Consider the following 23441-nt stretch of genomic DNA (forward strand, 5'->3'; position numbering starts at 1 on the left):
ATATCAGACTTGGTACAGAAATTTAAGTCTAAAGACAACAGAACAAGTACAACGTTGCTTATCTTTGTTATTATTACAATTTTTATGTACACAATTTTTCAAATTGTTTTATATAGTAATTTATTTACAAGATGTAAAAATAATAATAATAATTGTAATAATTATATAGTAATAATAATATAATAATAATGATAATAATAATATCTATAATAATAATAATAATAATAATAATAATCATAATAATAATAATAAAAAGATAATAATCATAATAAAAAAAAGTTGATGAAAAAAAATCGATTCGGGCTTACAATTAATATAATATGATCTTTTTTTTTTCTTTTTGAGCTGTAAACCTTATAAACACTACAGAAAAATAATACAATAATAATATTATCATAGCACTGCATCCGTGTCGGATTCAATGTTATCGAATTCGCATGCAAACGGGAAAACAATAGGTTTTCCAGCACGGTCGTAGGTCTTAAACGTATAGTATTATATTTATAGGTGTTTTCATCAACAACGAAAAAATTATAATGATAATAGTAATAATAATAATCATAAAAATAAAAATAATCATAAAGAGAACGCGAAATGTGTTCTGGTCACTGTATTTGTATAATTAACTTAAAATAATATGTTTAAGATGAAATAATAACCACTAATTGCTTGTTTTGTATTTTTTTTTTTTTAATGTATTTTATCGTTTTAGAGAAATTATCAAAGTTGTTATCTTTATATATATATATATATAATATTTTATATATTGTTCCTTAAAAATATATACCCTATTTTATATTCATTTTTCATCTCCAGAATCACTTAATCACGATACAACAATAATATTTACATATATATATTTTTATACAAATTATTATTATTTTATTCGATTTTGTATTTGTTTTTACAATATATATATATATATATATATCATAATTACGCATTTATATATATATTTAAAAATATTAATTAAAAATGGGAAACAATGGCACAAAAACAACTCGGTTCGTCGTAAATGGCAAGAAACATATTATTATGTAATCGGGGTTCATCGGTGTGTATAAAAGGAAAAATATAAATATACACATTAAAATGTTTAAAAAAAATCACACACACATACGGTTGTTATATTTAGTCAGGGATTGTTGGTCAGGAAATAAAAAAGAGAGGAAACGTCACGACTCACAGCCAAAGAGTATATATGAACAAATGACATTCAAGTTAAAATAATCGTACAACACACTAAATTATTGTGAATATAATAGAAATACTATTATTGAAAAAATTAGTATAAACGTCGGCATGATAGACGCCGTAATAATATCGCGATATTATAAAAAAAAAAAAAATCACAAAAACCGCAAGATCGCGTTATAATGTTATGATGGTGTTCGATCGACCGCACGTCATAATTTAGTGTTAGGTATTACCGCAGTATTGTTAAGTTATTGTGTTTGTTTTGAATTTTTTTTCTTTCTTCGTTCTCAGCGCCCAATTACGGGATATCAGTCCGCGCGAGTGAATGATCGCAACGACGAGCGTAATATCGTACAATTGACTGTACAGTGGACTTTAAGTATATCGTTAAACCTATTATGAGGACGACGATATACTTAACGTCTACACATTCAGTGCAGGAACACAAAAAAGAAAAAAAGGAAAACCAACGGGTTAGACGGAATCATAATGTTATATAAATCGGAAAACAGAAAAACAAAAATTAATAATGGTCTCGGCGCATGACGAGCGATTTTGTAGAGGACCTCCGAGGGCGGTGCAGGTTGCAGTGCGGTGAGTACTTTTAAACAGAGGTTTTCGTGTATCTACGTACCAGTGCATATCGACAATAATATCGTAATTTTATATATAAACAACGCCATAACAATACTACTAACTGACGTATAGTATGTATAAAACGCGGTAAAAGCGATTTTCGTACGGCGACAAGACGCGGCACATAAAATCGCTGGTACCGCGTTCATATTATAATATTTATAATCTGACGTCTGCGTGCAGTATTAAATGGGTACGCGATAAAAATATGCCATCGGTATACGGGATTAGACGCGAACATTATTGTCGATAAGAGCGCTCCAGAGATAACCGAAAACCGTCGACAATTTAAAAACTATATTGTAACAATAATGGTAAAAATAGTGAGGATAAACGGATAAAATTCGAAACGAGTGTTAGGTAACTAACCCATAGGTTCACTGGATATTCTCCTCTGCGGTGCAACGCGGCGGAGAATCGCCAGCCAACATATAACGTTAAAATGATATATTATTATGTGGTCTATTAAAACTATTGAAGTTATAATAATTGTTTGGGGATACGGTCATTACTATTAAATAATATGCACGACGGATAGTAATTCTGCTGTACTCGTGTAAATGGCGTGTACGGAAAAAAAGTCACAGCCACCGTTGTATAGATAAAATAGGTGTGGGTTTTGGACATTTTTGCTGTACAGATAATGGAAATTTTGGACAATAATATTGTAAAGCACGGAACGTACGTGGTATATATATATATACAGAGGCGTCTCGATGGGAGAACGGGAGACCTGATCCGGTCGGGAATTTCTGCAATAATTTTATCGGAACGAAAATAACACGAACCGGATAAACGCGACGCACACACGCGCACGTCAACGCCCGCCGATAATGTCCCGTTTTTTTCTTCGAATTATCGGGTTCACTACCGAAAACGCACAGTAATTTATTTTTAGCGTCTCGTTTGAATTTCAGTAGTGGTGGCCCGCGAAAAAAAATTCGACAACGCCGCCGCCGCCGCGCGAACGCAGCGTGACTTTTGTCTTGAGAAATTTTATTGAACGGCGGCGGGATGATAATGACCGGCGAACAAGTGATACTATAGTACGATACCCATCACTTACACGGGTTAACAATCGCGTTCGGCGTCGGCGACCGAATTTGACAACAAATCGACGAGGTTTAAGGCGGTTTGTTTTGTGCGTGCGTGCAAGACACACCTTCCACGCCCCGTCTAACGATCTCGTTTGAAAATCAGGGTAAAAAGCGATAGAAAAAAAATATAATAAAACACATCACTAATTGAATACATATTACACGTATACACACACACACACTACGCGTTCTGCGTCTTTCTCCCCGGGCGTCGGCTGTGGCGGCGTCGACCAGAGGAAAGGAGACGGATAACCAGTTTTTTTTTATTTATTATTATTATCGTCGTGTTTTATTTTTTATTTCGTTTGTTTTACTGGATTACGCGCTTAATAGTGTGCGTGCGTACATGTGTTTTGACAGTCGATGATATTATCGTTTAATATTACAATATTAATGTCGTCGCGCGTGATGCAACAAGCAAGTGGTGTGGTCGCTAAGTTCCTATAAAATATAATGTATGAATGATATAATTGCCTGCACCGTCCAAGGGGGTTTTGTGTTTTCACAAATTTATTATTATTGTTGGCGTGCGATCACGTCATAAATTCTAGATACGGCGATGTCGTGATGAGAAGAGGAATGTGTTCGATGGTTAGGACGGATTTCGATTTGCAGGAGTGGCCAACGTCGTCTTTTCGAATTGCAAATTGTTGCAAAATATGTTTGGGTGTGTGTGTGCGTTTTTTATTCTACAATTTTATTTTTATGGCACATCTCTGACGGCTCCGCACCGCAGACTTGACCGAAACATTTTACTAAGTATATATATTATTATTGATCACTTGCGCGCATTTTTCACACTTATTGTAAAATGTAAATTGTTAAAGGTGTACGCTGGGAATGGGAGTCGGGGGGAGGGGGGGTACTTCAATTAATGTTTTTCTTTTCGAAAAGAAAAATATACACTTTTATGTACAAAGCAAATGTATAGATACATAAAAGAGTCGTTTCTTGTGCGTTCGAATCAAAATTGTACCCGCAGCGGGTAATGGGGAGGAGGAATCACGCGTAATATTATAGTATCGCAACACACATAATATGATATTATATTATGCACAACGATTTCTAACATGTCGCACATAATAATAATAACGGATAAATATTATCAATTATTACAAAGGGGAATAGACGAAAATGTTATCGGTGTTAAACATTACATTATTTTTTTTACGTTTAGCGGAAAGAGGACGTGTATTTTTTTTTACAAATTTCGAGAACATTATATTTTTTATAATAATAAAACGGTTCACGCGGCCGGCACGCGTCAATGTTTTTCAAAAACAAATTGAAAAATAATTAAAATTATAAATAAAAAAAAAAAATAAAACAGGAAAAAAAAACAATAATTGTCATTATTGACATTTGTACTACTCACGGCTTATGCAAGTATATACGTAAAATGTTTTGTTAACCGCTATTAAGACAATGTTATTAAAAAAAAAATAATCCAACGGCGAACAGATATGATGGAACAATACCAAAATATTTGCCCGCCGTTCGCCGTTCGTTTTAATGTATATATAATAAGTTTTAATAATTTTTTTTTTTGAATTTTTTTTTTTATATATGGCTTACATGACACGCGATGAGTGCGCGGCGCTGTCCTCTGAGAGCGGCGCTCGCGGACATTGAGGTGAACGGTGTGTCGACGGCGATGAGGAGGAAACTGCGGCGGCGGCGGTGGCGGCTTGTCGATTGGCTGGCGGACCATTGTCGTTTACATGTGATGGCCCAAGTGGCCCATCTGGAGATCGGGCGACATGGAGTGCGGATGGGTCTGCTGCACGAGGTTCTGCTGCTGGCCATGCGACAGGTATGGGTGGCCGTGGACGCCGGGCTGTTGGTGTCCCTGGGCGGCCGCAGACAGCCTGGACTCGAGCGGCATGTACATGCGGAGCAGATCGTTGCCTCCCAGCTGTTGCTGTTGTTGTTGCTGCTGCTGCTGCTGTTGCTGGTGCAACTGCTGTTGCTGGCACAGCCTGGGACTCGGCGAATGTCCGCCGGACTGGACGGGCGGCGAGATCCTCTCGGACTTGATGCTGTCCGGGCTGTGCGACGTGGACGGCGGCCCCTGCTGGTACTGGTTCATGTCCGAGTACAGGTTGTAGCTGCCGTTCAAGTAGTGCATGGACGCGGCGGCGGCCGCGTTGTTGTTCATCTGCGGCATGTCGTACCGGTAACTCGCGGCGGCCTGTGAAGCGGCGGCCATGTGCGACGCGTAAGGCGACGGCTGTTGCGCGTACGGATTCGGGTCGTGGTGCATGCCGAACCCGCCGTTGGGCATGTAACCGTTCATCTGGTGGTACAGCTCGCGGCTGTTGCTGACCATCTGCTGCTGGACAGCGGCCGACGCCTGAGACACGGCGTTCCGGCCGCCCACCGAGTTGTCGCACGGCTGTCCGCCGGCACCGCCCAGAGACAGCGGGCCGCCCGCGCCCGGCAACGGGTACTTTTCCTTCTTCATCAGCGTCTTAGTCTTGCGCCTTGGCCGGTACTTGTAGTCCGGGTGTTCCTTCATGTGCACGGCGCGCAACCGCTTGGCCTCGTCGATGAACGGCCGTTTCTCGGTCTCGGTCAGCATTTTCCACTCGCTGCCCAGCCGCTTGCTGATCTCCGAGTTGTGCATTTTCGGGTTCTCCTGGGCCATCTTGCGGCGCTGTCCGCGGGACCACACCATGAACGCGTTCATTGGCCGCTTGACCCGGTCCACGTTCTGGTTCTTGTTGGCCGACGACGAGTTGTTGTTGTTCGGGGACGGCAACTGCAGCTGACCGCCGACGACGTGCCCGCCCACCTGATGATGGTGGTGCGCGGCCTGCATGTGCTGATGGTGTTGCTGCTGCTGCTGTTGTTGCTGTTGCTGTTGCTGCTGTTGTTGCTGTTGCTGCTGCTGCTGCTGTTGCTGGTGCAGCGCGGACTGTTGCTGTTGCTGTTGCGACGGCGGTGGCGACGAGAGCGGCTGCTGTCCGCCGCCCTGCGGTCCGCCGAGCACGACGCCCGCAGAACCGATACCGGCCAACATGCCCATCTGATTGAGGTTTCCGTACGTGTGGCCCATGTGCGCGGATGCGTGGTGCACTCCACCAGCCAACAGGCCGGAACAGTTTTTTATTTCGGCGTCCATTAGCATTTTATTAATAGCTGCGGTCGTTTGCGGTCGACGACGCGACTGCGGGTACGGATTAGTGTCAATTATCGTCGGGTATTTACCGTGCGTGGTGAAGAACGCGGGCGACGAGCGCGCGCGACGTTGTCCGTCCGCGGGACCGGCGGTGGTGCGGCGGCGGCGTCGGAGCGATGTCGGCTGCTGCGCGACCGGATCAGAGCGTTGTCATCCACGCGAAAAGCACACGGAAAAAACACAAAAATCCTCGTAAACCGCAAATAAAAACAAAAAAAAAAAAAACGGAAAAAAAAAATTAAAAACGTAATTAATTATTATAACTGACGCAAGTAAAACGCGGTTAAATCGAAAACATAAAAAAATAAAACACTAAGACGAATGCGACGGCGACGACGAACACGCGATCAACGCACGGACGAACGGTGTCATGTGTGTGGCGCGGCGAGAAACACACGACTTCGGCGGCGTAAGGAAACACACGCGCGAGACTTGACAAACAGAGACACCGTGATGGCGCGCGTTGAACGTGCGGAGCGAACGTTGGACGTGTACGACTGCCGTTGTGCGACTACGCGGACGGCCGGTCGGGACTAGTGCGGTGCGCTACACGCTAGAGGTGGCGGTTGCGGGGGGACAGCTCACACCCCGCCACGCCGCGCACGCAGGTAGTATCGATTGTCGCACCGCCTCCCGGGCCAATCGGGTGCCGCGACGTCACGGCCACTGGGCGGCCCCCACCGGGTGAACCATATTTTTACTCGACCGCCGCGCACGCCTAACCTTCTTTCCGCCTGACGTGTACCCCCCGCCGCCGTGCCCGTGCACCATCCCTCACCGCACCGCGCCCCGCGCCGACGATCACGTCCGAGCCGTCGCCCCTCGTCCCGCGTACCGTAAACGCGACGGACGGACCGACCGGGGTCGGGGTAAAAACCGAAATTTCGACGGCGGACGAAAAACGACGCGGTCCCCCCTCACCGACTCGCATCGGACGAGTTGGCCGGAAATTTTTACGCCTGGAAACGGGAAAAAATTTGCCAGCAAAAACCGCAAACCGTGTCCGCGGCACCGACCTTTGTGCGGCGACCTCCCGATACAAGACACATAGGTGTATACGATATTATTATGCACACGAATAACCGTCGGACAAGTCACACGTCGTCGTCGTCGTTTACACACTGTATATTATTATTTTTGTTCGTATTATAACGTACCTGCTTGTATTTTTAAAAATTCGACTAGTTCGACGCGTGTATCATGGTGTACCTACCCACTATCATTCGACGTGCGATTACACCTTTAAATGTACGCGCCTGCTGCAGACGCTCCGCAGTGACGCGCTCGCGTTATAACATTATTACTGTGAATTATTGTACACATCATTATACTATAATAATATCGCTGTACACATTGTGTGCACGCGCATTATAATATAATAACGCGTGATATGAAAAAAGGGTCTCTGCACTAGTCCTCTTTATTATACCTATTTATAGAGCATTTATATATAGCGCAAGGTCATAGGTCAACAAAGTCTATACACACTCGCGTGTTGCCGGAAAAGTATATATTATACATTATAAGCGTAATACGTGTGTATAATGTATATATAATATATTATATATTTATACACATCAACAGAGATCACACACACACAATGACTATTTATATACATATATATCTATTATAATACATATAGTTGTATACGTTTACAATAATACATATTGTACATATTGTACACACGACCGTAAACCTACAGTGGCGAGTGCATTATCCACACCGCACATAACGTGTATATATAATATACACCCATAGGTACATATATTGTATGTACCTGTATACTGCACAGTGCACATATAATAATATGTAACGTGTAACGGGTAAACCTTTTATACAACTAAAACTGTCCGTAATTTAAACTATATATAATGTACGAATAACGAGTGCAGAATTTCTGCAGTGCGGACGGCACACGCATCATCCCGCATTTGCCAGTCTGCAAAACCCATAGACGGAACCAGCCTTCGTGTTCAGCAAGTGTAAATATATTACTGGAAATCTTGACAACCTCCCCCCCCCATCATAAAAAATAATTATTATAATTCTATAATATACTGTAGTATACCGCCTATACCTATATTATGTATTGCATTTGGTAACGTAAGTCACAAAATAAAATTATTAAAAATTACAAATTGTCAGGTTAGGTAAGAACTAAGATGCAAAATGCAGTATCCGATGAGTTTACGATTTATATTCTAAACGACGCATCTTGTAAGGCACAATAAATAATATGATAAACAAGAAATATAAACATGGTCAATTTTGAAAATATAGAGCGTTAATAAATATTATATATTATACAAATTATTTAATTTATTAATTAAATCATTTTTATAATTTTTATACAGAAATGTATACATTACTGTATATATATGTTATCGATTAAATCGTTTTTAAAAATATAACACTGTAATCAGATGTTAATATTTATATTGTTACCAATAATAGATTTATTGGTTAAAGATATCGCGTATAAAAATAATTATTGTAAATCAGCAATATAAATTAAAATGTATTCCTGTTTGATAACATGTGCTTATATAGGCGAATCAATGTTGAGTGCACTGCAATAATAAATAGGGTAGTGTAAAATGTATAATGATGTACATAATATAATCATATATATAAAATGTCTTTTTGTTGGGTATATTTTGTCTAATTTTCACAGTCACTGTTGAAAAACATCAAATGAATTTAATATTATTCAAAAAAATAAAAAGCGACCATTTTATTTTATTTTTTGACAGCGGAGTACACTATATTTTGTATTTTGTATTTTTTTCGAGGAAATTGCGAGCTACATATTATAAATAAAGGCCATATCTAAATTCTAAATAAGTAATTACAATCATACATTTTTTATTCGACGTAAATTGTACATTTCCAAGTAGTTTATAGGGTCAAAAAAAAAATTAAATTAAATAAAGATATACTAGTGGATGTATATTACGCGCCGTCGAGTCCGCCCGAGGTTTAAGCCGTACAAATAACGCTTTTGTGCTTCACAATAGAATGACCCATTAAAAAAAAAAAAAATATATATATAATATTTCCCCAACTTTTACCGTTTAAAGCACACAATTTATTGTTAAAAATAAAAAAAAAACATAAATCCTAATGGAACATCTTAATAAAACACAGCTGGACGACCCGAATGTTGTAGGACGTGAAGGTAAACAAACATTAAAAATAGCGGACATTTTTCGCACGTATTATTGCAGGGTGAGTTGGTGTTTCGTATAGGTCAGAGTACTGAGTAACGGATATCGACGTAATGAATTTAAAAAAGTCATTTACACTATATTATACAGTACCTACTTTTTGAGTGCACATTTATGTACAAAATATCTTGTAATAATGGTAAAAAAAAATTAGAGTTGAAATTCTGAGCTTGTTAGAAATACGGTGTCTAAATCTATATTATATTATTATCAAACAACATATATATTTATATATATATATATAACATATTAAATATTAATATATTATGTAGTATGACATATCGTTCTTTTTTCCTATATTTCGTATAAAACACAATATTTTAATTTGCAATATGCAATCACGTGAGAGCTTATAATAAATCCTACCTTATGCCATCGACACTATATATAAACGTAAGTACATTTCATGTATTTCATGTGTATTTTTCATATTTTTTTATAATAAGTTTAATAGTGATGATTCTTTAATCAAGCAACACTCATATTATTTTAAAATCTATTAACGTTTTTAAAAATAATTTTTTTAAAAAATTTTTAATTCAAATAAAACGACATTTTTTATAGTTATAAATTTAAATCTTAGGTGAGTGGAGCGGAGTGGTACGGGAATACCCAGCAAAATTATAGTCCGCAAACTACAACTACTATAATTCGAATTTCGATTTTTCCTGCATAGGAAAATTAAAAAAATATTGTTTTATATTTTGGTCTGGAAACTATACATAAAAATAAATATTTTCGAAAACTAATAGATTTTTGAAATAATGACGTTTGTGTGGTTCAATAAAAGAATCACCCTGCGGCCTACACTATACACTGGAAACAGTTGGAACACTTTTATATATTAAGACGTTAGAAATGTTTTTTAACGAATAAATCAAAGGCATCATTAAAGAGTAGCAATTTAAAACGCGGTATCTATATGTTAATACTAAGGCATAAAACTTATTTCCACTGATTGCTATTATTAAGATTATATTCCGTAAAGAATCTGCTGTACATACTTGTATTGCTCAATCGCACACACACACACACACACACACACACACACACACACACACACACACACACACATACACACACTAAACACACGCATAATATTCATACTTAGTATATTTTATCGTCTTCAGTTCACAGAGTCCCATCCGGATTAATATATATATTATATATATAAATATGTTGTAGGTAAATTCTAATTTCGACGATTAGGACTAATTGCTGAAAAGTGACGTAGTCGTGTATAGTTAATTTTATAGAAAAGATTAGTGCACACCTATAGGTGATAGACATCCTATGTATATTATAAATTATAAATTATAAGTAAATACGTTTTCGCGGGAGAATAAGCAATTATTATGGTTGCCACAACCATTGCTTACATTAATATAATATTTATATATAATTTCGCGGGTATACAACACAATGACTTTAAAAAGTGAATTTTATTACCACAGGAAATTTAGAATTTTATAATTATGTCAAATGTTATGTACTCCGCGGCACGATCAGCCGTTAAACTACTACACTATAGTGCTATACAGCCTATACATATACACAAACGATAATACCACGATTCGTGACGTGGCATTGTAATATATATATATATATATATATATATATGTGTGTATATACCTATAAATATATAATACACTAGAGCGCATGCGAACGTTTCTTTTTTCTCTCCAATCTTTAAAACCTTCTTAATGAGTATTATTACGGCACGTTCACGAACTGCGGTAACAATATATATATATATATATATATATATATGCAAACGGCGTCGGCACCACCGAGGTAACCACTAACCGCGCGCCACCGTTGGCTGTAATGTATATATTATATATATGTATACAATAATAATAATAATGGTATATATAGTAATACTATAACGTGTGCTGTAAAAAGCGAGGAAACTATTAGCGCGAGTCGACATCGTAACGAAGACGTAGTGTTTTGCACGTATCTACCATCTAGTCCAGCTATATATAAATAGGTATACATGTATAATAATATATGCTACACGCACATAAATTTAAACGGTATTTAATATAATTTGCGGAGACGAAATCATAGAAATAATATAATTGTAGGTTGGGCAAATGGAAATTATCGTGTTACAACACTGCACGAGAATATGTTTATATATATATATATATATATATATATATATATATTTAACACTTAATGTACAGTATAAGTAGATATTAGTTATTACTTATTAGTTATTACCTATACGAAACATGAACGATGATTGAAATATCGAAACAAATACCTTTTAAAACCAATTTTATAGTATACGCCGTGTGTATTCTACTTAGACCCTACAAATTTAGAAAATATATTACAGACGCGATAAAAGTGCAAAAATAACCGCAGACTTGGGGGAATTTACGATTTTTCGTTTTACATAGGTGTGTACAGTTACGGCCACGGCAGTATGAGTGTATGATTGAATAGTATCTACATGTGTGCGCATATTTATATGTTATATAATAACATACGCGGGCATAGAAGCGCGTGTGTTTGAGTCTTGTACGAACTGTCGAACGAGTGAGACAAGTGTCGAGTAAATGTGTGAGAGAGAGAGTGAAAAAAAAAATAAACACATGCAAAGTTCTCCGACGCGAAATATTAAATTTCTCTAGGGACCGCGCGTGCGAGGAAGGCCCATCGAATCCGTCTCCGCACAGCATTATATAATGTATAATATAATATATTAAAACCCTTCCGCGTAAAACGCCTATCGCGACGACGCGCGGCGGTATAATAAACGCAGAGATAAGAATATATCCTATAACTAAATATATACGAGCTACAGACTTCGCCGTATATACACGTACACGACGACGGAATAATACTGTTAGGTATATCGTATTTATGTTTATTGTTTAATATGTATACGTTTACTATTTAGGTAGGTACCCATCGAGGATCATATTATTATTGTATATTTTATATTCCCCGGTAAATATATATATATTCGGTTTTATGTGTGTGTGTATATACTATTTATATATACACATCACATAATATATTGTATGCAGGAAACGTCGTTAATAAGTATCCTTATATATAGCATTAAGATGACGTTACACCCGCATGTGTTGTCTCTGTCTTACAAGTGTACAGCATGGAAAATTTGGGTCCAGTAGAACCGATTTTATATTGTTGACTGTAATAATAGAGAGAATTGACCTATGATCAAATTTAAAGGTTAGAGCATTATGTATCTGTCACCTCTCATCGGTTTATTACCATTTTTTAATTTTTATGCGAGTTATGAACATTTTATTTTAGTTTCATCGCTTACTTAAACATTTAAATTTAATATCGTAAACATGTCTTACATTTAATTTTGATCACCGGACAACGGGACAATTCAGTGTAATCTTAAAACTAACAATACAAAATCGGTTTCACTGAACACAAATCTGTTATGTTGTTTAAAAAAACAACATATTATTATGCGGGTGTAGTGTGATTTATTTTATTATATTATAAATTCGCACCGAATTAAGTATATGTACCTACTTACTACTATTGATTATAAATAGTACTAAATACTAATTATACAATGCTAATGATATAGCATGTATGAATGCTACACAATACTTGTAAGATGCACTAGATGCAGCTATATTATATTGCATTGCAATGATAATATTACATATCATAGGCTATGCATGGTACATGGAAATTAGAAACACTAGAGTGACTGCATGAAGACATAAGCATACGGCGCAGACACTAGCAGCAGATGTAGCGTATTAGAGTTACCATCGTCCGTTATCACCAGCTAATTTGTAGACTTCAAGATAAAGGTAATTAATCATTAGTATTATCTATACATTATACATAGTATCAATTTATTTTTAAGCATTTCTATTAGAAAATATCAGAAATTGCTGTTTACTGTAACTAATATATCTACTGACTACTAGTTATAATATTTTAACGACTGCGTGTGGGAATTGTAATATCTTATCGTATGAATTGTACGTTTGTAATAGACACGTTATTATATAATTATATAATAGGTATATCTAGTATCTACTATACAAATAATAATATGTAGTTGTAAAAATCAACCGTTTAGTTAAACTCGACGATTGTACCTGTCTTTTATTTGTTCCATAATAACAGTTCATCTATTACCTATTCTATTTTTATGACACACACATATATATTATATTCGTATTTATCGTCTGCATATTATAATATAATAATAAGTAATAACTCGTTTGTCGATAAACTCATAATACGTCCGTTTATACATCACACACACACACAGTAAACGGACAGTTTGTACTATCTATTGTTTGAGTTGCATATAGCGGACACTTTGTACGGTGATAATAAATTGGTAAAATTAGATCGCGGACGTTTTGTACGGTATGTACGTGTGTATGTATATATGTACTCGTAAATGGTGGTGTTTTTATTTTGCATGTTTTTGTATATTTTGGATAAAATACGTATTATTACATATATTGAATAAAATGAATATTATTGCGAAAAATTCATGTTTTATTGTATATTTCGTAATTAATAAAAAATAAAAATAAAATCAATTTTATTTCTAAATTATTAAATTTCTCAAATATATTATTTTAAGACAAACAGCCAATCATTGATGTATTTCAATAAATAAATATTTTTTTTGTAACTATATTTTTTTGTTTATCTTATAACAATTTAAATGCATATTTTTGCATATTTTGGTAAATAAAATGCATATTTTACAATTGTTTATTGTATACAAATCCTAGCCCTGATTATTATTATTATTTATGTATGTTTACATTGTTAACTACCTGTGTTTTGAAATAACAAATTATGTCTAACATTTCATGTCTCGACATTTTTTTTTATGTGAAATAGTACAAACTGTCCGCCATATACATTTTATTACTTTTTGAAATAGTACAAACTGTCCACCATGTAAATTTTATTACTTTCTGAAGTAGTACAAACTGTCTGCGATTTTTATTTTTTCCGGATGACCGTACAAAGTGTCCTGCAACCCACACACACACACACACACACACACACACACACACACACACACGCGCGCGCGCGTACACTTACATTATATAAATAATCATACTGTACGCATACGATTAATAGACACGAGCCTGTCGATTATTATAATATTATATAGGTACGGACATTCCACCCGCGCGTAAATATCTATTATATAAACATCACTGTTTTAATATTATTATATTTCTGCCTTGTGGAAGATACGATTTTTTTTCAAACAGATTTCTTAAACAAGAGATCTTAATATAGACTATTATTTTCAACCTAAACAGTCCGATAGTAAATTATACATATTATTTAATATAGGATAATGTATTATATAATCATAATATAAATAAAAAATAGGCGTTTAATTAAACGTATATATTATATGCACATTCCGTCGACAGCTGATCTCTTAATAATTGTTTAATATACTATATATATATATTAAAATGTATAATATTGTGATGTATACCTACCCTCCAGATCGACATGAATCTACCTACGTGCACGTATCATTTTTTCTTCTTTATTTTTTCTCCTCTCCCCGTTCAACCAACTAGTAGTACATACAACCGGAATGGGGTGAGGGGCAAAGTATACGCATTCGTTGTAGCCGGGTACACTCGTGAGGAGTGGGCACCCTTTAATCACGCTATCCTTATGAGCATTTGTGTATTTTCCGAACATGCACACACACATATATTCATTTATAATATATATATATATATATATATGTATATGTTTAAACAACGCGCCTACGTTTAAGTACCCGGATATAGGTGTACAAAAATGTACATTACTCATGTATATTTTTTCTGAGTGGAAAATAACATAGCTATGAGGATTTGCATCACTATAATAATATATGCATGGTTTCATATATATATTTATATATAAAATATAATATATACTCGAATAGTCGAATACCTTCTGTATCGGACAAATATGTATATATATTATAAGTAGGCATTCGTTTTTAATTTAACATAAATAAGTCGACATTATTTTATTTAGCACATCGTTTCTGAAATTATTTCGATATATATTATGTTATATAATATATTAATATCTACTGCCGAGATTGGTATGTGTATTGATTCAAACGCCTTTTTAATATTTATATATTTGAACCCGCAAATGCTATAGATACTACGTCTACGTGTATCGAATGACCTTACAATCTATAATACAAAAAGGTTCAATTTATACTAAATTAAATTGGACGTTTCAATTTTTTTAATTTTTTGATAAAATTATCTCAAAAACATGTAAAACACCTATATACCTACAACATTATATGATATATCGTTGACGAAGTATTATACATATACATACTACATATAGTATGCATTGCAAAATATGGATATACAAGTACATAGTGATGCTGCAGTCGTAATTATTTTTTGATTTTTCGTCCATTTTAAACGATTTAACAACAACTGGTTCAAGTACGAATTCAATTGATTGCTCGAGTTCTGCGTTATACGTATAAAATGTGTTGTATTAGTATTTCTTCATTGCAGGCGTGTTACCGTACCAGTGTTTCTTTGTTTGAAACACAATTAGTTTTTTTTTGATAATATAAAAATAATTATCTCATTTAAATGCTACTATTTTATGTCTTAAATTGGATTTTTGCAAAGCGTGATTAAGATTAAAACATAATTAGTTGCCAATCTTCAAATAATAATACGTACAACGAACACGTATAGGTACAGCGTGTCTATGTGCCTATATGCGCACAATATATAACATTGGATTTGCTACCTATGTTGTAAAATAGGTGTGACTAATCAAAGGTGAACCACTTTTTTTGTAGACACGCACTGCTTGTGTAAGTCCCTATTGTTTCGTATAGGTACTGCATTTTTTTTTTATTTTTTTATTAAACGCACATATAAAAATCAATTTTCGTGTATAGTGTATATGTATATATAATAATAATATTATAACACCCAAAATGTTATTATATTATGTTTACGTCGGACTAATTAGGTCGAGCCGGATAGACGATGAAAATAATCTAACCGTTTCGGTGGCTTATAGATGAAAACGATTTTCTATAATACATATACACACACACACATATGTATATACGCAGTTTGACCACCTATGTGAAAATAAAGAACACGATGCCGCGTATATATAGCTAAAAGTGAAATGTCCAAAATATTCTTTAGTCTTATAGTATATACTATAACGGATATACGCAGTTTTAAGCAGTTTAACATATTATATGTATATAATATGTTATGTTATACACAAATATAATATTTTATATATAATTTCATGCGCATTCCGTAGCCGCACGCAGTAACCGTCACCGTCACTGTCGTCGCACGATATTCATATATATATATGTATATCGTATAGGCGCATGAGACCGAATTGACCCTCTGCACCGTCCAGCCGACAGCATTGTCGACGCCGAATTTCTTCTATATGTCCCGGAGACCTGGACACACCTATTTTACGTTATTTTCCAAAAAATATAAATAGGTACGTGCCTGCTGCATGACGTGTATACGACGTGTCTTCACGCGCGCGCCGAGGAGAACGGATCTGTTGTTTTTACGTAAATCATCGAATAAAGTATATACGTGGTTGTACGACCACGACGACGGAGAGTGTGTGTGTGTTTTTCGAGTCGTGTGTATAAAAAAAAAAAATGTGAAAAAAAAATGAAAATTTTCCACGCTAGCACACTGCCTGACAGTCAGCGCTGAGCACCTGGCATTCATTGTCGCGTTCAGGAATACACACACACACACAAACAAACACACACACACACATACTCACACACTTCATGTATATATATGTATATATGTATATATATATATACGTGTTACGTACCTACTCTGCGTGTTCACCCCTCTTTTCCCATTGTGGTTTTTTTATTTTTTATTTTTTGATGTATACGGGGTGATTGATGAAACGTTTCACACCCAATTTCTCACCGCGGGTCTTCTGAGATAATAAACAATAATATCAATTAAAAATATATATATGTGTAACCACGCGGGGTGCAAGCGCGTTTGCACTTCATTAGTTTGAAACTGAAGAGAGCCGCCACCGCCGCCGCCGCTGTAAATACGATCATGAAAAATGATTTCTTATATTATTATTATTATAACTATTATTACACATGTGAACCGAATATAATTTTAGTTTACCCACACTCATATACAGTCACACACATCACGTACCTACGACGTATGTACTGACAGACGCATTCGTGATTGTATATATATATGTGTGTGTGTGTGTGAGTATGTAGTAATGTATAATGTTATATTATATACGGTTGTGATGATTGGAATGACGATTCCACGGTGGAGGTGTTGACTCGTCGACCGGCAGAGGCGGACCCACTTGGCCAGTCACTCGAACAACACTCTGAACAATATATCAAATATTTAAAAAAAAAAAATAAAAATTCGAGGACTTCTTCGAGATACAACGTTTGTCGTATTGACAAACTGACAACCGCGCATATTAAGAGTATATTCGAAAGCAAATTGTTTCCTTTGTCATAAACATGATACAAAATCGTAAGTTTTCAGCGAATATTTTATCGATGTTTTCCCTGTACGTTGTTTACCTATGTAATATAACGAACGTAATAATAATATAGTGTCCGTAAGTTAACGCACAATAAATTACGAGTTATGAGTTTATCTATAACGACTTGCAGTGGTTTTGGACATCGATTCATAATAATGAACGAAAATAATCTAACGGTTTTTAAATTATATCTTTTCGCATACTCAATACGCGAATCTATATTGTAATAATAGTGTATTGGCGTATGATTGACGTGGGATCGCCTTGCGTAATAGTATATTAATGTATATTTTACACTATGTATAGTCGAGACTTCGAGAGTGTTTCGGTCAAACGATTATGACACTATTGACGTGCCGTAGAATAATGTTGTACCTACCTATATTATATACAGAAACCTGCGTGTACACAAAAAGTTTTTTATTGTAATTGTACAGAGTAAATACGTGCTTTATCTGGTTATAATCAGGTATATTTAGCATTAGACAATCAGTGACGTGTGGTGACAGGGCCGTATTACCGTTTAGGCTGTTTAGGCTAAACCCTAGAGTGGCAAATTTTAACGGTCGAAACGAAATAGCTTTTTTTTTTTTTAGGTTTAAAATTCTAAATTACCACACAGTTTTAGATTATATGTATATTGTTGTATGGGGTATAGTGGTTGGATCATTGTTTAAATACTTTGCTTAGGGTTTGAATTTGAAATATGCTTGCCACGCCACTGATGACTGATGATAATAATTCAAACAGCAAATAAACCGCTCTTGTAGGCGCATATACATATTTTCGTCTCTCATAACACGTTTTCATTAAAAGTCCTATGGTCACTATTTTTTCGAACCTACATCCTGTCTGCGTTTTGTTTTCGTTGTTGAACGAACAGCTCAAGTTGCCGTGTATACTACGCGCGAGCCGTCGACTTCCTAACACACTGGCAGTAGAGGTCGTGATTTAGTTTTTTTTTTTCTTTAGCGCGCGCGCGTGTTTGTGTGCGTGCATATGAACAGACCCCGCCAACGACTAGTCAGTTTGACTTTGAAAGAGTTCAATGAGCCCCCTCTCACCTCTTGAAGAGCAACTGATTTTCTCAAAATGAACCGCTTATTGTGCGCCGCAATGATAATATATACACACACATGCGTATATAAATATATACGTTTTATATGTGTGTTTACAGTACAAACTATTTTTCTATATGTAACACTTACTAACAAGACGCTTGACGAGGAGGCGTAAGTGTGGAGAACGCGTTAGAAAATCGAAAGTTAAAAACGTCGATCGAAATATCATTAATATATAACTGAACCGCGTTTATTATAATATTGGTATAAGTACGCGAATACGTAATAAAAATCGATCTCTGGTTATTAGGACACAACTTTAGAACGATAATAACCAAAAATGTTAAAAACGCATTTCAGTAAGTAGGTATATAAGCACGGTGTACATACAAAAAAACACATCATTTTCGGTCTCTTCGGATTAGTCACGTCTTGGTGCGCGTTTTTTAGAATTTGGATCGTTTAACGCGTATACGCGTATTTACACACACACAATCACATGTATATGTATACACAATGCATACTGCTCGATCCATACGGGTTGTTTTTTTTCTTTGAGATTCTATTGAAATCGTCTTTTTACTTCGAGTTTCGGCGCCCACCATCATAAAATATAATCTAAGCCTACAGTAAAACTATTTATTTTCTCCCACGTACCCGACTGTCGTCTCATAATACCGAAGACATCATTAAAGTCGCGTGTGCAATGCATCTATTAGCTGAACCTTTTTTTCCTTTTAGGTCATAAACATTAGGCCCGTCGACATTTAAAATATTGTAATGCATCGTTTTTGTGCTGAGCCGTAACATATACGATGTTGTATAATATAAAATGGTATAGCTTCCAATCGGATTTGAAACATTTTTAAAATTATGAAAGAACTGTCAAAAAAATTACAAAATTACAAAATTAATATCTTTATATTATCGACAGAAAATATTGTTAGATTATATACATTAATATACATTTTACAAATTACTTGTGAAATTCAAATGATTTATTTATAACTCATACGAATGACTGAAAAAATAACACTTATTATAGTAAGATATTATTGTAATTTGAATAACCGATTTGTGTATTCACATTTCATTCACTGTATACAACAGAGCGTGGACTATACCTATAATTACTACGGATCGACGTATTTGTAATTAGACGATGTACTTAATACGATCAATATACTGCATCATTGACTATGCATTTTATATACAATACAAATATAATTAATGGTAATTTTAACAGGTGTTTACAATATCTTTTACACGTACTTATGAATTATAATTTTTTATAAAAATATTATAGAAGTGTAACGTTTTGTCGGTTTGTATAAAAACGACGACACGCAACACACGAAATATATCGTATATATATATATGATACGTATGTATTAAACATCGAGTACAACAATACAATATAAACATTACGTATAGATTTGTAGGTACTCGGAATATAGTGACTAAAAACCGTATAAATACTATTTAAACGTTTAAAATAAGCTACATAGATAGAAATAGAAATACAGTAAAATACTCCGATAATATAGATTTTATGTAGAAAGGGTGTATATACTATATTATTAATCTTTCCGTATATTGACATGGATTGATTGGACCTAACGGATATTTCCTGTCTTTACTATTTTTTTGATGATTTCTGATTTGTATCAATATACCTATAATTATTATTATTAATCAAAACGATTTTTTTCCTCTACTCGTTTATAATTGGTAAAAAGGATTGGTTTATACATGCACATTATAATGTACGAATATTGACGACGATACTTTTTTCGTAATTTACTTTGTAAATTCGTATACACTGTTGTAGTTGTGTTGTCTGAGACTCGAGGGAGTGCACTAGGCTGCGACAATGAAGAACGGCGGCAGGTATATATTATTATAAATATTCTATATTGCTGGGTTATAATATAAAGGTGTGATGTGTGTGTTTATATATATATAGTTAAGTGCGGATCAAACACCTCATCGTAAATTGGTTTGTTGTAAAAACAAAGTGGCACCTTGCAACCGGCAAGAATCGAAAAAAAATATATAATAAAACCAAATTGTTTTTATTTTTTGTATACACATATTTTCGGTAAAACATGAGTATCGCATGCGGGTAAAAATCAATTTGATTAACGTTATTGAATATTATCGGCCGCGCGATTGATCTAATAAGAGTGATTACATTGGCGTGACAGACAAGCGGTCGGGTCCTAAAGATCGCGTGAAATTTATCGGGAAAAAAATTTAATATACAATAATAATCGTAATAACATCATATAATGCGAACAGGTGTGCACGCGATACTCACGGTTTGCGTCTCTACACTTTTTATACTTCGGCGGTGAATTCACTTTATGTGCGTATATCAATATATAGTAAGATAATACACTGGAAGATTATTCTATAACAGCAAACACTCGTGAATCGTGATCCCGAAAAGTATTTAAGTAAGTTGTAGGAAATACTATTTTTTTGGTGGATTTGACGTTGTTTTAAAACAAATTTTCATCATCTTTCAAGTTTTTACTTTTTTTTTAGCGTGCAATACACATTTTAAATTTCATATTCGAAATAAAATGTTTTCCCAAGAACTTCCACTTTGAAATTTATCGAATTTCAAACGAGCAGTTAATTAGTTACAATACGTGTTTAAAAGTTAGATGAGCGGAATAATATACACTTTGCGGATTACCTTTGTCCCTGCAGCTGTGCTACTCTATACTTCGTTCATCTAACATAACTTGAGTCTTAAATGGAACCGCCTCGTATTTAGTATAATATAATGTCGTGTTATATATTATTATTGTGAATTGCGACCGAACCGCCTGCGCCATGGTATGCGGTCGATGGGACGACACAAAAAAAGAAAAAAAAAAAAGAAAGAGAAACGCACTTGTTTCGCGCGTATTTAAAAACAGAACAGAAAAGAATAAGAGCAACCGATACTATATATTATGAACGACATTTCGAAAAGTGATATTTTCCCGAGCGATATTCCCACCGGGTGGGCTCTAAAGGTTATATGTTCTTGGTTATTATTTTTCCTTATACGATATATGTATACAATATATACGTATACACTGCACACACTTCTATTTGCCGGAGCGTCCTACAGGCGTGTCCAATGAACCGACACGATGCATTTATATACGTTAGTGTGTCCGTGTACACGTGCATGTGTCATGTGTATATCTGTTACACGTATTCGAATTTGTCTCCAAAAATCTCTTAGCGTTGTCGTTGGGTGGTTTTTAATGTTATTCCGGTCGTGTTTGTATGTATATATGTAACGCATATATCACACACAAATGCGTTACTCACGCATGTGCGCCGTATACGCGCGTGCTCGGCTCTTCGCAAACGGTCGCACCAATACAACATCATATCATTGTATATACTCGTGTATAGTGCGTATACACACGCGGCACACAAACGACAATAATATTATATATTATTGCCGTCGTCGTCGTTGTTGTTGTTGTTGTTGTTGTTGTTGTTGCGGTGTCCGTTCGTTCGTTGTTGTCGGACCGTTTTTATTGCGGTCCGAAAAAATTCTTCGGCTCCCAAAATGCTGGTGCGGATTCAACGAGCCCACCGCGCTATGATACATAGAACGGTATATAATTTACGTGGCCTGCACAATGTTACGAACATGCACGCGGCCGTCGCACATTATCATTATTATTGTATATTTACTGTTTAAGCGTTCGGCGCGTATAATTTCCTTATTGATATTATTATAACGAGACACTGTCGGCGTCGGTAATATTATGCTGTAGAGCATGCGGCGGAGGACGAGGCGAGCGGAGACGGGATGGGACGCGAAACGTCAGACGCAAAGCTCTCCGGCGGAGACGCCGTGGCGGCACTATGATATTATACAGTTGGGCGCGTAGGGCGGCGGCGGGAAAATAAACCCGACCGATATCCGCGGCGGGAGAGCGGATGGGAGTGTGTGTGTGTGTGTTGGGGGGGGGGGAAATCGAAGGAAAAAAACACGATTAAATTGCATGCGGCGAAACATCAAACGGAATGTGCGCCGCGCACACATCGTGTTTTTTCGGGACGGGCCAGGACTCGGATATCGAGTGCGTTTCGCGTGTCTCAATCGATTTCGTCGTATCAATTAGTCCGTCGGACGTGTATTGTATAATGCGCCGACCGAATAAAATGAAAAAAAAACGTTTTGTGTCTACGGGGCAACACACACACAATATATCATATAGGTATATATAACGCGTAAACGCTTCCATGTATATATATATATATATATATATGTACTCACGGACGTACTTGTGTATTATATATATATCCAGAGGTGCACCGGCGGCGGCGGCGTCTCGCGGAACACGCGGCGGCGGCGTTGCGGGCTACTCATTATTATGCTGCGCACTTTCGGGCTACCACTTAATACACGGGTCTTACGAGTACACACGAT

The 23441-nt window shown here is 36.0% G+C and overlaps 1 protein-coding gene across 1 annotated transcript; it reads right to left on the reverse strand.

The window, feature by feature from the left end:
- Positions 1-257: 257 nt before the first annotated feature.
- LOC113559258 (transcription factor Sox-2-like) lies at positions 258-6608 on the reverse strand. The gene has a single exon (XM_026964913.1). It carries the CDS (start codon positions 6058-6060, stop codon positions 4648-4650), a length of 1413 nt encoding a protein of 470 aa, XP_026820714.1. The 5' UTR covers positions 6061-6608; the 3' UTR covers positions 258-4647.
- Positions 6609-23441: the final 16833 nt, after the last annotated feature.

The sequence above is a fragment of the Rhopalosiphum maidis genome, chromosome 3, assembly GCF_003676215.2.
Source record: "Rhopalosiphum maidis isolate BTI-1 chromosome 3, ASM367621v3, whole genome shotgun sequence".
Classification (NCBI taxonomy): Eukaryota; Metazoa; Arthropoda; class Insecta; order Hemiptera; family Aphididae; genus Rhopalosiphum; species Rhopalosiphum maidis.

What these genes read in the sequence shown, in the direction of transcription:
- LOC113559258 (XM_026964913.1), bottom strand. Translation starts at nt 6,060, where the DNA reads ATGCTAATGGACGCCGAAATAAAAAACTGTTCCGGCCTGTTGGCTGGT.